The following is a 15,408-nucleotide window of genomic DNA, read 5'->3' on the forward strand; positions in this document are numbered from 1 at the left end:
AGCCAGGAAACAGAGCAAACATCACGCGACTTAACCGACCAGTCACACAACCCTCGCTTTGAAGAAAGATTTTTTTCAGTGAATAGTTCATGAGCATCATCCGAAATATCTTTACTCCAAACATTCACCACATCCATGGGACTACTGAATGAACTGGTGAACACTGCAATATGCTCACCGATCATTTAAATATACCAGAAGATACAAAATTTGACGAACTACGGGCTAAAATACTTCGGTAGCACATCTTACTGCCTGCGGCATTAATGAGTCTCTCACTAGTTTCTTTTTCTCCACTTCCTTCAAGAAAATGGATTCTTTTCAACCCTGTGGACACAAGGGATGACCCTGATTAAACTTCTTCCTAGACACTCAAGGCAAGGTTTGCATTTTCTTGAACAGAGTTCAAAATGAGTTCAGCAAGTCCGATTGGAGACCAGGCCCACAGTTGTCTGTGTAATCAATCAGTGTGCAGAAAAAAAATCTTCTGCAGAGTTTGGTAAACACTTCCACAACGGTCAGGATGATCCACAGTGGTTGTGTGTATGTATATATATATACACGTATACATACACACACGCACACGTATATATACACACACATATACATACATATACATACACACACGCGCACATATATATATACATATCTATACATATACACATACATATACACACACATATATACATATATACACACACACACATATATATGACTGTGTATGAATAACCCTGCAGCCTGTAATGTGAATCACTGTTTCCTTTTGTAACCTCAACCACAAAGATATTCAATATCCATGCTAGCACACAGTGTATAACTGCGGTAAATTAAACCACATAATACCATTGAGCATCTACGTGCCAGCCACATTCAGTGCCAGGGGAAGCAGGTGCAATTCCTAATAGGACTTGCACCTGTTTATGCATGGGATAAAGTAATCTGGCCTTTGGAGAAGCTGACACAATCGCTGAAGCTGACATACTGTGCTTTGTAATGGGTGGACTCCTAGAGCAAGGCAAGACAGTGGGGATGTATGATGTTAAACCTGCCTGCACTGACTTGCACTACTGGTTTGGGAGCAATAACTTTAGAAGTCACTACATTTTTAGCCTCATGCTATCTGGCTAAAGCTAATTAAAATAAGGCAAGGAGCAAAAAACCTCCAAAAACAAAACGGAAAAAACAGGTCATAACATTTCTTTTAGCTGAAAAAAAAATAAGATTTCAAGAATTTCCCTCTTTGAAGAAGGAAGAAAAGAAACTGATTGTGTTCCTATCGTTTCAATTAAAAATTGAATACACACATTTGCTCCTATCATTTCAATTAAAAGTTGAACGCACACATAGAGCATAGGTTATAACAATGCAGATTCCCGCAGAGAAGGCATTGTTCACCTCACCTGCTCGGAGGTTTTATAAAAAGCAACCGATGCGTTGACGAGCTTGAGCCTGTCCTCCATCTTCAGCATCAGCTGTTGCCAATGTAGTGCCACTTTTTCAGCGCACTCCCGGATAGCATCTGCATCGTAGTGTCCAGCCTGCAGCAGCACTTCAGCTTTCTGCTGTACCTGCAGGGCGCTCTGGTGCGTCTTCTGTAAGGAAGTGGCATGAAAGAGGGACTGTGTATGAGGGGAGGAAAGAGAGGTTTGTACAGATGTGCCATGCATATGGTAAAGAGGTGAGGTGAGGTGTGAGCATGGAGATGTGAGAAAGTGAAACATTTTCAGAGAGATTTTCTATGATGAACAATTATATTTGTCAAGTACTTTGGTGCATCTTATTGACACAATTTGCAACTTAGTAGAAGTTGGAGAGCAGCAGGCACTGGCAGGTCCCAGGCGCTGCTACTTTGGCTGTAACCCTAAAAATCCTGAATCAATTAGGCCCTTTTTTTATGCCCCAAATTTAACTTACAGCCGTCAGGAGCTCACATCCTGCTTCCATGCAGGGTCTGCTGCACCCAGCTTCAGTTGAAAAAACAATATCTCAGCAAATATATTACAGTTAGCAAACAAAGGGCCCAATTCTGAAACATTCAAACTCCAAGTTTTACTCATGTGAGTATTCCCATTGGCAGCAGTAGGAGTATTTATGAGAGTAAGGGTACTCCGCTGCATAGCGTCTGCATAGCATTTCAACCCAGTGACCCCAGAAAATATTACAGTGACTTAAAGGAAACATTTTACAGATAAAGGGTTATGTTCAGTTATTGTGTTGAATAAATGAAGAAGAATAGTTTCAACCATTGTTCATTATAATATAATGGAGTTATAACAGAGTTTGAGCTGCTTGTATGAAAAAAGGTCCATGAGGCTTTTGAAGATCTGAGCAATCTTAACTCCCCAAGCCCTGTACCAAACCGAAATGTGTCATATGACATATTCTTCGGCAGATGTGTAAATTTACTCTCGTTGCAGCTGAACTGTGCTGCGTTAGGGGTGCTCCAGACCTGTGCCACACACGGCTGCAATTTGCATCATCATCACAGTAAGAGGCTGTGATACTTCTGGGTATCCCCTGACTTTGGTCAGAGAATAGCTAACTTTTAGCACTACACGGCGAACAATCAAACAAGAAAACCATTATAAAGGGGGGTAGAGCTGACAAGACATATTGCTTGTGAGTGCACATCAGCTGATAGATTGCAACTATTTTATTCATCAGCTCCAATCTCACAGGCCATGAAAACTAAATCATAGTAATTTAGCTTGTTTCATTAAGCTTGCTTTTCTTACCACTGGATAGCAGAGTAGACACATGATATCATTACAAGAAAAAATTATAATCAGCTGAACTGGGTAAATCCTACCTGCCTGCCCTTAAAATGGCATCACTCTTCCTCAGTCCATACTCTAATATAAAACTTGCAGAGTTACGGTGTACTTTCTCCACCCACACAGCTGCTCAGCTATGAGTTTCGGAGGGATGGAGCCATAAATCCACTGACTTAATCCACATTCATTAAGCTATTCTGAGATGGAGCAACCAAGTAGTGGACTTTGCATTGTAACAAATGCAAGGGCAACCCTTAGGCTGCCCAAGGGGCATGTCTACACGTGCATTAATGCACTGGTGTTACTGCACATTAAGTTCAGTACCTGCAATGACAGGTATGGTCTTTTAGTGGTGTTAATGAGAAGTAGATTAATTCTACTGTGCATTAGCATGGCTTTTGCCATGACGTGCTCCTGAGCAGTAGAATTAGTCTACTGTGCATTACTGAACCCAAGGAGAAGGACAAGCAGTAGCTCTTCCTCATCCTTTCAAGTGGCTGCAGGACGGGGCACAGTTGAGCCAATATTTGATTTTAACGATCTGTATGGAAACCTGAAGACACTCGTGGTCTTTGTTTTATTTGTAGCTGTTAAAAGTATTGAGTGTGAATTTGGCATTATGATGTAATCTCTAGACCTGGAAAGGGGCTAGAACGTGTCCAGTAAATACTGTTGAATAAGGCAGTAGAGAAAGCTAGTAGCAATAAAGGATTAATACTCAACAGAAACATTTAGGAAGCCTAAATGAAAATTGAATTCGACATCTAGGATGCCTTTAGAGACCTGTTTCTCCCCTGTGTGCTTTGCAGATTTCTCCCCCATGTTGAGCTTTAAACACTATTAATATTTCATCTACTATTTTTTTCCTTTTACAACTTTTCTTCCTCACAGTGTTGTAACCCTCTTCTCCCTGTATGGCTTGCATTCACCACTGATTACAAGCATTTCACAGGGGCAGCAAGCTGTGATAACACGGACAGAGCATCTCCTGCCACACAGTGCTGCGTGTGGCTATGATCCGCTCAGTGTGATTCAGTGCCAGCTAGCTGATGCAAAAGGGGCAACTAAACTTTGGTTATTTTTCCTTAAGGAGCAACCTCAGCGAAGAGCTGGTTAATCCTAGTGGAACTGGATCAGAGTTGATTATTTGTTGAGATGCTCTTTCCATGACAATTAACAGCACTGATAAGAGGCACCAGGTTCCCTGAGGTTTACAGGACCATATGAAGCAATTATTATTAAACAATGAATTATTTCAAAAGCCCCTCTAGAGAGAGAGTTTTTTTCCAGGGGAACTGTGATTTTAAAGGTGGTGGCAAAGGGCTTCATGGTGTTTTGTGTTGTCTTTAAGATGTGCGGATTACAGGTAGAGGCCTGGGGAAAGCCGCCCTAATCCTTCACTCTCTCATGATAACATTAACTAATAGGATAAAGCCTAAGGAACCAGGCAGGCGCTCCATAGTCAGCACGAATGGGAGAAGGCAATGCATCCCTTAGAATGGAGCAAGTATCATTCAAAACACAATACACAGCTAGCAAAGGATGCGAAGGGTAACAAGAAGGGTTTCACAAGTATGTCAGTAGCAAGAGGAGGATCAGGGAAAATGCAAGTCCCTTACTGAATGGGGGAGGTAAACTTGTGACGGAGGATGCAGAAAAGGTTGAAGTGCTCAATGACTTTTTCATTTCAATCTTCACAGGCAAGGGCAGCCCCTAGACTATTGCACCGGGCAGCACAGTTTGGGGAGGAGGTGAGCAGTCAACAGTGGTAAAAGAACAGCTTAGAAACTACTTAGAAAAGCTGCACATGTACAAAGCCGGATGGGATATACTCGGGTGCTGAGGGAGTTGGCTGATGTGCTTGCAGAGCCATTGGCCATCATCTTTGAAAAATCACGGTGATCAGGAGAGGTCCTGGATGATTGGAAAAGGGCAAACATAGTCCCCATATTTAAGAAAGAGAAAAAGGAGGATCCAGAGAACTACAGATCAGTCAGCCACACGTCAGCCCCTGGCAAAAAATCATGGAGCAGATCCTCAAGGAATCCATTTGTAAGCCCTTGGAGGAGGAGAAGGTGGTTAGGAACAGTCAGCATGGGTTCACCAGGGGCAAGTCATGCCTGACCAACCTGACTGCCTTGTAGCCTGGGATGACTGGCTCTGTGAATGCGGGGACACTGGTGGATGTGGTCTACCTTGATTTTAGAAAGGTTTTTGATACGGCCTCCCACAACATTCTTGCAGGCAAGCTAAGGCTGGATGAATGGACTGTAAGATGGGCAGAAAACTGGTTGGAGCATGAGACTCAGAGTAGTAATCAATGGCTCGATGTTTAGTTGGTAGCTACTATCAAGTGGATGCCCCAGGGGTCGGTCCTGCGGCCGGTTTTGTTCAATGTCTTCATCAATGACCTGGAAGACGTGATGCAGTGCACCCTTAGCAAGTTTGCAGATCACACCAAGCTGGGGGGAGTAGTAGATATGCTGGAGGGTAGGGCTAGGATTCTGAGTGACCTTGACAAATTGGAGGATTGGGCCAAAAGAAATCTCATGAGGTTCAACAATGACAAGTGCAAAGTCCTGCACTTAGAACAGAACAATCCCCTGCACCAGTGCAGGCTGGGGGTGACTGGCTGGGCAGCAGCTCTGCAGAAAAGGACCTGGGGGTTACAGTGAACAATCAGCTGAATATAAGCCAGCAGTGTGCCCTTGTTGCCAAGAAGGCTAACGGCACCCTGGGCTAACAGCATCCTGCATTGCTACGTGTGTTGTCAGTAGATCAAGGGAAGTGATATTACCCTCTATTCAGCACTGCTGAGGCCACATCTGGAGTCCTGTGTTCAGTTTTGGGCGCCCCACTACAAAAAGGATGTGGACAAGTTGGAGAGCATCCAGCAGGGGGGAATAAAAATGGTTCAAGGGCTGGGAGACATGACCTATGAGGAGAGGCTGAGGGAAGTGGGTTTATTTAGTCTAGAGAAGAGGAGACCGAATGGGGATTTAATAGCAGCCTTCAACTCCCTGCAGGGAGCTGGGCTGTTCTCAGTGGTGGCAGATGACAGAACAAGGAGCAATGGGCTCAAGTTGCAGCAAGGGAAGTTTAGGTTAGCTATTAGGAAGAAATTTCTCACTAGGAGGGTAGTAAAAACACTGGAACAGGTTACCCAGAGAGGTGGTGGAAGCTCCATCCTTGCAGGTTTTCGAAATTCAGCTAGACAAAATTTGGCTGGGATAATCTAGTTGGAAATGAGTCTGATTTGAGCAGTGGGTTGGACTAGCTGACCTCCTGAGGTCCCTTCTTCTGAGCCCTAACTTTCTATTATTCTATACTGTACATATATTCCTGTTTCTATTTGTAATTACGTGGATGCCTGCATGCACACAAAGACGAGGGCAGAAAATGGCCCGTCTTGTCCAGCCCCTCATGCAGCTTCTGTTGCCTGCTACCCTCCCTATGCTCCTCCACCCTTTGTGTACCTGGAACTGGGAAAGGAAGTGTTTGAAATCACAATTTGCCTTTGTGAGGCATTGTTGTCCTATGCACAGAGGTTGTAGCTACACCCCAATTTAACCTATAAATAATACAGACTGTACCTCTTGTCTCTTGCCCCATTCTAACAAACCAATATTATGACAAAGCAGTTGTTTGCTGAAGTTTCCCTGTTTGCTTAAAGGCAGCAGAATTAAGTCAAACAAAGATTTCCTCTGAGAGGGCTGTATAATGCTCCATGATGAATATATTCATAAGTGAGTGCCCTAGAAATGAGCTACAAATTTTGTTCTGAGAAAGAACCAGGCTTTGTGAACATTTCCCAGTTTGAGTTCACATCTATGAATTTTAATGTTGTTTCTTAGCAAAGGACTGATGAGGGTGCGTGCATGTGAGCAGCTCTCACCAGTGCCTGTATTTACACCTGACAGCAAGAGCATTCGCTATCGATGATACACTATTTATTTCACTGTTAACACCCTGCCAGGTTATGAAGATGGAGATAAATCGCCTTGTTCAAAGTTGTGATAGTGTTTGAGTGATGTTGTAGCCATGATGGCCCAGAAATATTGGAGAGGCAAGGATTTTTGTGGGTGATATCTTTTACTGGACCAACTGCATGGTTGGAAGGGACTTAGAGAAGAATTGGGGAGAATGCACTTCATTCGAGAGGTTATCTTGCTTTCTCTCACCATGCAAGTGGTCCAATTGGAGCTATCACCCAGAAAAATCCTTGCTTCTTTTCAAAGGTTGTTTTTATTTCCCTTTTTCCCTTCTTTAAGTTCACAGTGGTTTGACTTATGGCTCAGAGACAATCCCCATCTACATGGTTTTTCTGGGAAAGAGAAAAAAAGTTGCTCCATGGGTGTTACCTCTATGGCCAGCTGGAATTGCTCATGTTCTCGCTGGAGTTGCTCAGCTTCTGAGAGGGAGCTTGCATTGACGAGGCTGGCATTGAGCATCGACTCCCCGTTCCGAATCCAGCCTAGCACCTGCAAAGAGAAGGGATGTTGACAGGGTACTTCAATACAACTGGTTCTTGCAATTACACCATCTGCTAATGCTTCTGTCCTCAAAAAAAATTGTGCAGAAGGGCAGAAAGTAATTCCTTGGTTGAGGATTTCTTTACATACACGTTGATCATCAAAGGGACAAAAGATTTCACTGCAGGAGCCATTGCTCAAAAGATTATGTTGCAACAGGACTCGGAGGGCAAAGAACTGCCCAAGTCTTCCAAGCTCTACTCCCAAATGTGAATGCTCCTCTATGGAAATACCATGGGACAGGGATGAAAAGGAGAACAACAGGGTGGACAGTTCAAACTAAACACAAGGATCTTCCACTTCCTGTTGAAAGCATTGGCCATATTTATGTCTGAAGGTTGCGTGTTCACTTTTAAAAGCTGCTTTGTTTTAACTCACATCTATTTAGCCAATGAAGAGTTCTTAGTTATAGCAGCATATAGACATTTCACCCAGGCCTAAGCAAGATCAATCAGGCTCATTAACTTTAGGGGTCCACAGTGGATAGCAATGCACATTTGTATCACATCTTAGTGTATTTTTGCAACCACCAGACCTGTGGCCACACTGTTACATGGGAAGCCTGTTTTGCTGGATCCAATGCACTCGTGGTTTCAGTGACCTTTGGGATGAAGTTACATTTTAGACTGAGATCACACTAAAGGCATTTAAAACATGAGCATCTGCATGCTTATGCTCACCAGCAGCACTCATTAACTCCGAGCATCTCAAAGTTGTACCACTTCAGGCACGGGCTAACTGTGGGCTGGGCTACCTAGCTTGTGTTTGGATAACTTCAGGCTGCTCCACTGAGATAAAATGAGCAATATGCAGTTCTCCAGCATCCCAGCATGCACTGTTCCCAGAAACCATCTGGACACACCCTATTAGTTTACTGCAGCCTAATAGGGCCACACATGTAGACGCAGAGATTTTACTGCAGAGCTAATTACTGCAGAGCTCTGCTTATGTAGACGCACCCAGTAAGTATTAGCTTAGTCTGCAAATGGTACCACTGGTTTAAACAAAGGCTTGATCCAAAGCCAGAGGAAGGTTAAAACCGACTTTCCATTAGACCTGTTTTCTATTTATGTGGGCTTTGGTGCAGGCTGCGGCATTCAGTTTGCAAATGCGTTGGAAATCTTCACTGTACAATCCTTTGTGCGAGCGTAGCTCGTGATCTATAGAGCTCTGAAATTCAATAACATTGCTTCAACGTTCTAGATAGCAATTTACCTTTTTCCCCCAAGTTACTCATTAACGGGCCTTAAAGAAACAATTTTTTCCCTTTACATCATATATCACTTTTCTCACTGCCCTGTGCCTCCCTCTGGGATAAGGAAATTATCTGTACATAGAAGGAAAAAAAAAGGAACCAGTCTACACATGTAGCTGACCCTAATTTGTAGAAAATAGCATTCGGCACAGATCAGCACTGCAGTAGTCTTCATTTTTCAGCTCTCTCCATTTCATCAGCAGGCATTACTCTTGCTGTACAAAACGCAACACAGATGCAGAGAAAACAAAATGGGATTATCATATAGTGATCTTTTGTCCGGGAGTTTGTATAATATGCCAGATGAGTAACCTACAAACTACGGACTACGTTGTACCACGGTACAAAACTACTCTGTTCCTTGAAGGCATTTAACCAAAGGATCCCTCTGCCTTGGCACAATTTGAATTGGCAATTTCATAACCCATACAGTTTTACATCTTTGCTGTGATGGGACTTGAGCCTTTGAGAATTTAGAAGGCACTGAGCATTTCTTTTAGAAAAAGAACAGCTGAGCATAATCACTGGTTTTAAGGAAGCAATCAGAATATCACAGGACATTTTTAGGGAGCAGTTGTCATGTATCAGACATTAAGGCTGATGGTTTTCAGCCATTTTTCTTCACTTTCAGGAGCACACTGACCGCATTCAGAGCACCATCGTACAACGCTTTTACTTAACTTTTTGGGGTACCTTTCATTCTCATGAATTGGAGGTACTTTTAGCATTGAATAAAGCCAGATGTGGTACACCCAACTGAAGATGCAATTCTGAAATTAGTATTCTCCAATGATTTGCACCAGTGCAGCTCAATCACTTGTGAAAGCCAAGTACAAAAGGGTTGTGAGCGTGAGTGAAGTGGATCTGTTGGACAATTAAAGCAAAATTCACCTTCATCTTTGCAAACACGTTAAATGTAGTCTGTACTCAGCTCAGCAGTCACCTGCTGCTTCCTGAAACTTTGTGGCACAGGAGGCAACAGAATAAAGGTTAGATGTATACTGCTCATCCCAATCATCCTCAGATCTCTGAATCCTGGAGCTCCTTTTCACGTTACCTGGAGCCACCACCTCATGAAGCTGGAAAAAAGCTCTTTCCAGGTGCAGAGATACAAAGCTAGGCCCTGATTCCGCAAGCATTTACCAGTCACTCTCTCCAACTTAAGCACATGAGTAAATGTTTGCAGGAGCAAAGCTGAGTGCATTAAAGCAATGCCTCGCGGGTCCTCACATAGGCCAACTGCTTTTTAATATACTTTCTTCTTTGTCCATTTGTTTAAATACAGCAACAAGCATCACTGTTTTGGTCTTGGGTGTCCACATTTAGCACAACTGATCAATACCAAGTAAATTAACTGTCTAAATGCCAACTACTTTGAGATCAATATAGTTTTCATCTTTGTCAGCTTCTATCAAAAACAACCGTCTTCTGCATTACTGAATGAAGGAGGCAAATGGAGTACATAAATCAGTAATAATGATTACAAAAAATTATTCTAATAGCATATGTTGGGTTATAAATCAGAGCTGACTTTGTGAATCAAGAAGCAGAAGCCCCAAAGTGTCCGCTAGAAAGAATAGCACGTGGAGTCTTGGAAGTCTACCAGCAATGTAAAACCATCTATCCTCCATCCCAACCCCTTCGTTTCTTAGTTCATATTTATTTATCCTCATCTGCCTAGTCAGGAAGCTTCATCAACAGTTTCTGTGCTTATAAATAATATAAGGAATAGCTTAATCAGCACTGCTTTTAGTGGTGAGACTGGATAACTTCCAGTATACTTTATTGGGTGTAGGAGTTATTAGAGCAAATAAGGCAAATCACTCCTGAGAATTCAGGGTGCAAGGTGATTAGAGACATCAGGAAGAAACTGGTTTCTCCCAGTGCACCATGTTGCATGACCCACTACCCTGCACTAGTGGGGGGAAAGGGCAGGGTTTAATCCAGAGGCTTAACAAAGTGGCTGGGCACCAGGGGCAGCTGTAACACACAGGACTGCATCTACGCTAGAGGTTTACTAAGCAGTTGCCTAATTAACTGTGCAGTAAACGTCTCAGTGTCTACACGTACTCCCCTATTAAGGCGCATGAACCTAATAAAATCCTTAGTAGCATAGGACTTGTAAATACAAGTCCTATCCCGCTCTGGAGTTTTTTTGCATGTAGCAGCACATGTGAAGATGCTGACCCAGCTGGCTGGGGCACAAGGGTGCTTCGGTGCCTGTGCTGCCTGCTGGCTAGCCCTGTGTTGAAGCACCCTCGTGACCCAGCCAGCCCCTCTGCAGCACTGTCGGAGCAGCCCCAGGCTGGCAGGCAGACCCCCAGGGCCCCTGCCAGCTGGGGCTGCTGTGACACGGCTCAGGGAGCTGCACTCCCAGGTGAACACGTAAATCTAGTGCCTGGGGAAGCAATACACTGCAAAGCAATAAGCTCCACAGTGTATTGCTGCCCTCTAATGGCACATGTAGACATGCCCAGGAGGACTTTTGATTGCCACCATGCAGCCAGTGTGATTGCGGAGCTGTAGCAGTAGCTGGGGTTTTTTTCCTTCCCCCACCCAAGCCAGCAGCCCAGGGCCCTGTCCTAGTTACACCACTGGTTTAACCTTTCTCTGAAGCTCCAGGTAGAAGTAGCTGCAGGCAGGATCGCAGAACGGACGGTTTGCAAACTCCTTTCTTCTGCAATAAGCCTCTGCAATAAGGAGGTATGTTATTGGAGTTAATCTCCTTCACTCGCTGGAAAGCCTCATTCTTCCTCCTTGCTAAAGCTTGGACAGGTTCTCCTTTGTGAAGTTGCTCGTAAGCAAAGTACGCACAGAGGATCAAAGGATAGCAACTGGGCTAATCAGTATAAAAGGAAGGATATTTAAGCTACAATTAGACAGTGTTACAATAATCTGCTGAAGGGTAACTGAAATTGTGAAGAAGCGGACAGTGACTTTACTACTAGTCTGCTCCCAAAGCCCTATTTATCACAATCTTTTTGCATTGCTTTTGGGCATCCCTATGAATTTCTGTATAGCGTGCTACGGCAATGGGAGCCGTAGAAGTGTAGGTAAGGTGTCTCAGAGAGCCAGGACTATCAGCCCTGTTCTGGACTCATGCCAAAGGCTGCCCCAGGTTGACTCGGCAGTAGACGGGCACCTGGTCATTCAGGCCGCAGAACCAAAAGGTGGCTGGACTTGATGCTGGCCACGTTACTTCCTCATGCGCTGCTGTCTAAGAGACTGGTATAGTTTAACCACACTAGCCCAGTGGACTGTTAAGCTTGGAAAGACCTTTCAGGATTGAAGCATGGTGAGATCTCTTGTGTGCACGTCCCAACTACAGCTCCAGAAAGGGAGGGTGAGACCCAGTCTAATACCCTAGATTAGGGGTCAGCAACCTTTTGCTAGCCCGGGCCACACCTTGCAACCCGGCTGGCGCTGTGGGCCACCACTCTCCTCCAGCCAGTCCAGCAGTGGTGAGCAGAGGCTGCAGTGAGGAAGAGCAGCCTGGAGCAGCTGGCTGGAGACAATCGGTGCACCAGATCAGATGGCCAGAGACTTGTGCACCCTTAGTAAAATGCAGATTGGATCGGACCTTTGCAAAGCAAATTCATTTCCTTCGAGGGCTGGATTTGACCATGGGTTGCCAACCTCTTTCCTACATCCTTATCTGCTTTACCTCATTTAAGCCAACTTCCATCTCCTCTGGCTTCCCTGTTATCTCTCAGCTTCTCTTTCATATTGTGGCCCCCTGACCAAAGCCCGACCCCCTGTCTACCCCCACTCTTTGTTTTACAATCGACGTGCCTGCAGGTGTCTTAGGGAACGTAAGGGCTCATTTGCTCAGGCACCACGTTACGGCCTCCCCAGGGTGCTTCTGCTCTAAGACAGCAGGTGGCCAGGCCATGCACTTTAGGACCTAACTGTGCTTTAGGATTCACTTTAGGATCCTTGCCCTCCCTCCCCCAAGCCAAAGTGAGCCCCCAGGCAGTCAGCCAAAGCTTCCCCTACCACCGAATGAACTCTAGTGACACAATCCTACTTCCAAGGGCTCCACGCTGCAAACAGAAAGGCATGAGTCTCATTTTGGACAGTCTCAGCAATTTACAGATCTTTTCTCCCCCCGTTAGGTTTTTATTTTACATCTATTGAGCAGAGATTTTATTTGCATACCCAAAGCTTGCTTGAGTGCACCATATCGATAGTGCAAGAATACGTGCCGAGCCTTTTCACTTTGCCTCAGAGTCAGAATTAGGACCAGAAAATGATTGCAGGTGAGAATTTACATATTTTCATCTGGTTTGCAAGCCCTGCTCACAAATTGACTCACTCTTCGAGGGTGCTTTTCATTAAAAAAAAACATTGTATAGAAGCTTCTGAAACAGCCCCCAGACACTTCTCTGATCATTTCCCTATATTAGTAGGCTCACTATTTGGGAATGTGCAGACAGGCTAACACGAAAAGATGCCCTTTAAGCAGACATTTCTTACAAATGACAGATTTTATCCATTTTGTTGAAGCACAGATTAAATACTTCTGGAGTTAAATAAACCCCCAAGACTCTCTGAAGAGGCCTAATCATTTCATTTATAAGTAAAAAGCAATAATACAATGGACCCCTCTTAGTGCTAAGCGATCTTGCCCTGCAGAACAATTTCCATGTAAACAGTTTGCACCAGAACCATAATTACAACGCACTGAAACAATTATCAACTTTCCCTCTAATTTCCTACAAACAGGGTTTTGCTTTCTCTGAGCTCCTCTGTAATTAAACACCAGGGCCAAATTCTGCTCAGTCTTACACCCTGCAGCTCTACTAACATCAAAAAGGCAAAGCACCAGGCTTTACATACAAAATGAAAATTGAGGACTAGCTGGCATATCCTAGGGTAAAAAAACAAAAGGGTTTCTCTGCTGTAGTGATGATGAGATTGCTTTATTCCGAGCTGTTTTCTTGCTGTTTCCAAGGCAGAGTCAAGGCCATGTTAACACTACAACTCTAAATACCTTGGCAGAGATTTTCAAAGAAAACGATGTGAAAATAATCTATATCACCGGGTCCCGGTCAGGTGATCCAAGGAGCTTTTCTTACCATAACAAGGAAGGATCTGCCCGTCTTCAAGCAAGGCCAGTTCAAGACTTACTAGCTTCGGGTTTCCAAAGGGTTCTTTTTTCATATCAATTTGGCAAAGAAAAGTCAAGCACAACCTGTTGTCTCCTGAAGAGCTGGCTCACATGCTTTCAGTACATTGAGCTGTGATCAAATCTGAAGTAGTCACCAGGGCTGGAGAGGCACCAAGCCCAGAAGAGGAATGAATTAGGTAGCAAACAAGCTGAGAAGATGGGTACAGCAGGGTACTGCCAGGAGATGTGGTACTAAGAATGGTATTACATAGGGAACAAAAACATACTGCACCAAGATGAAGCCAGGGCCAAATACCTACAAGTCCTGCATTACAGAGTCTGTTTGAATCTGGTTTCCGTAATACTTTTCTGCTCTCATTTTTGCATAAGCCTTTCAAGCTTCATACTGCAGAGAATGAGCAGCGTCCAAGTGGGAGGGGTTGCGTCCTTGAGAGGGTCTTTTGCTTAATCTGAAAGAGCTTGAGAACCAGTGATCTATACTATTTCTACTCTGATCAGGGTCACAGAACATCGCGCTTTGAGTTGTTCCACTTCAGCGGTCCCGAACTTCGATTCATTGTGTTGACGTCCAAGCCCTTGAAGCATATGATTTACAGTAGAATTCTTTCCTAAATGAGACTTGAATAGATATAGACAGGAAAAAGGGTTTGGATTTCCATGAGCCATTATATTAAAATGCAAACACATGTACGCATTCCAGAACTCAGCTGATTTTCCAGCGTCAGCGGTATTTCACCAGAGTTACAGTAAGTTGTCTGTGGCAACCATATCTCAAGCAACCCTTCAGACCAAATGCAATTTGGTAATGCAAGTGCAAACATCCATCGTCTTAGATGCTCTAAAATTAAAGTGAAGGAAACCTGGACCAGATTGCAGATGAACGAGAAGCCAAAAAATCAATATATTTTTTCAATTGTACTAAGTGGTTGTGAATATGACTCATCCCACAGGAAACCAAGTACAGCCACCTCATGATAGGTCACAGATCTATTTTAATTTGGCTCTTTTCAAGGGGGAAGCTGTAGCTACAGTAATTTATAGGTTAATAAGCAATAGACTTTTCAGTATTTGGCTGAACAAATAAAATGAGTCTCAGCTCTTGGCTTGCTGAAAGGTCACAGAGTAATAAAAAAATGTGATGATCCCAAATACTGTTAAGGAAACATTCATTCAAAAGAGCTGATTGGGCTTGACTCGCTGTCAACTTTAGACAGTTTGGTCCTGAATCCGTAAATTTAGTTAGATTCAAGCATCTGGTTTGCAGACCAAGTGCAACCCTGTCAACAGCATGAAGAGTGCAAAGCCACCGCTGTATCATTCTGAAAGCAATGGCAATGAAAATGAGTCTGATCCAAAATGAAGGGCTCAGACCCCATAATAGCCATCTTTATAGGGTTCCTGCCAGAGATGGTACTCCTCTGTATCTCCTAGCCTAAGCTGGTGTGGCTGTGAACTATGACAGAGCTGCGCGGAAACGCTCCAGAGCTAGGTATGCTATAGGAGAGAGTGGCATGCTTCTGATAGATAGAGAAAGTGGGAGACCCCATGGAAAGACAGACACTTTATGCCCACAGAGGATGATGCTGACAATGGTGGTGATAATAACAATGCTTTTTATTCTGAAGAGTTTCAAGACACTTTGCCAATTCTATAAAGAAAACACTTCACCGGAAACTGAAATGCAAGATACCCATTTAAAAAAAAATAAGGGAAAAA

General features: G+C 43.8%; 1 protein-coding gene across 6 annotated transcripts in view; it reads right to left on the reverse strand.

Annotated features, from left to right (window-relative positions):
- Positions 1 to 15,408, reverse strand: part of KALRN (kalirin RhoGEF kinase) — a 759,663-nt gene that overhangs the window by 236,275 nt on the left and 507,980 nt on the right. For 5 of the 6 annotated variants that reach the window (XM_059727473.1, XM_059727471.1, XM_059727468.1 and 2 more), the window contains exons 16-17: positions 7,136 to 7,255; positions 1,401 to 1,619 (exon numbers count right to left, since the gene is read on the reverse strand). In XM_059727473.1, coding sequence (XP_059583456.1) covers positions 1,401 to 1,619; positions 7,136 to 7,255 — 339 coding nt within the window. The remainder of the gene's footprint in view (positions 1 to 1,400; positions 1,620 to 7,135; positions 7,256 to 15,408) is intronic. The other variant, XM_059727469.1, reaches the window with a different exon arrangement.

Source organism: Alligator mississippiensis, chromosome 4, assembly GCF_030867095.1.
Source record: "Alligator mississippiensis isolate rAllMis1 chromosome 4, rAllMis1, whole genome shotgun sequence".
NCBI classification, from domain to species: domain Eukaryota; kingdom Metazoa; phylum Chordata; order Crocodylia; family Alligatoridae; genus Alligator; species Alligator mississippiensis.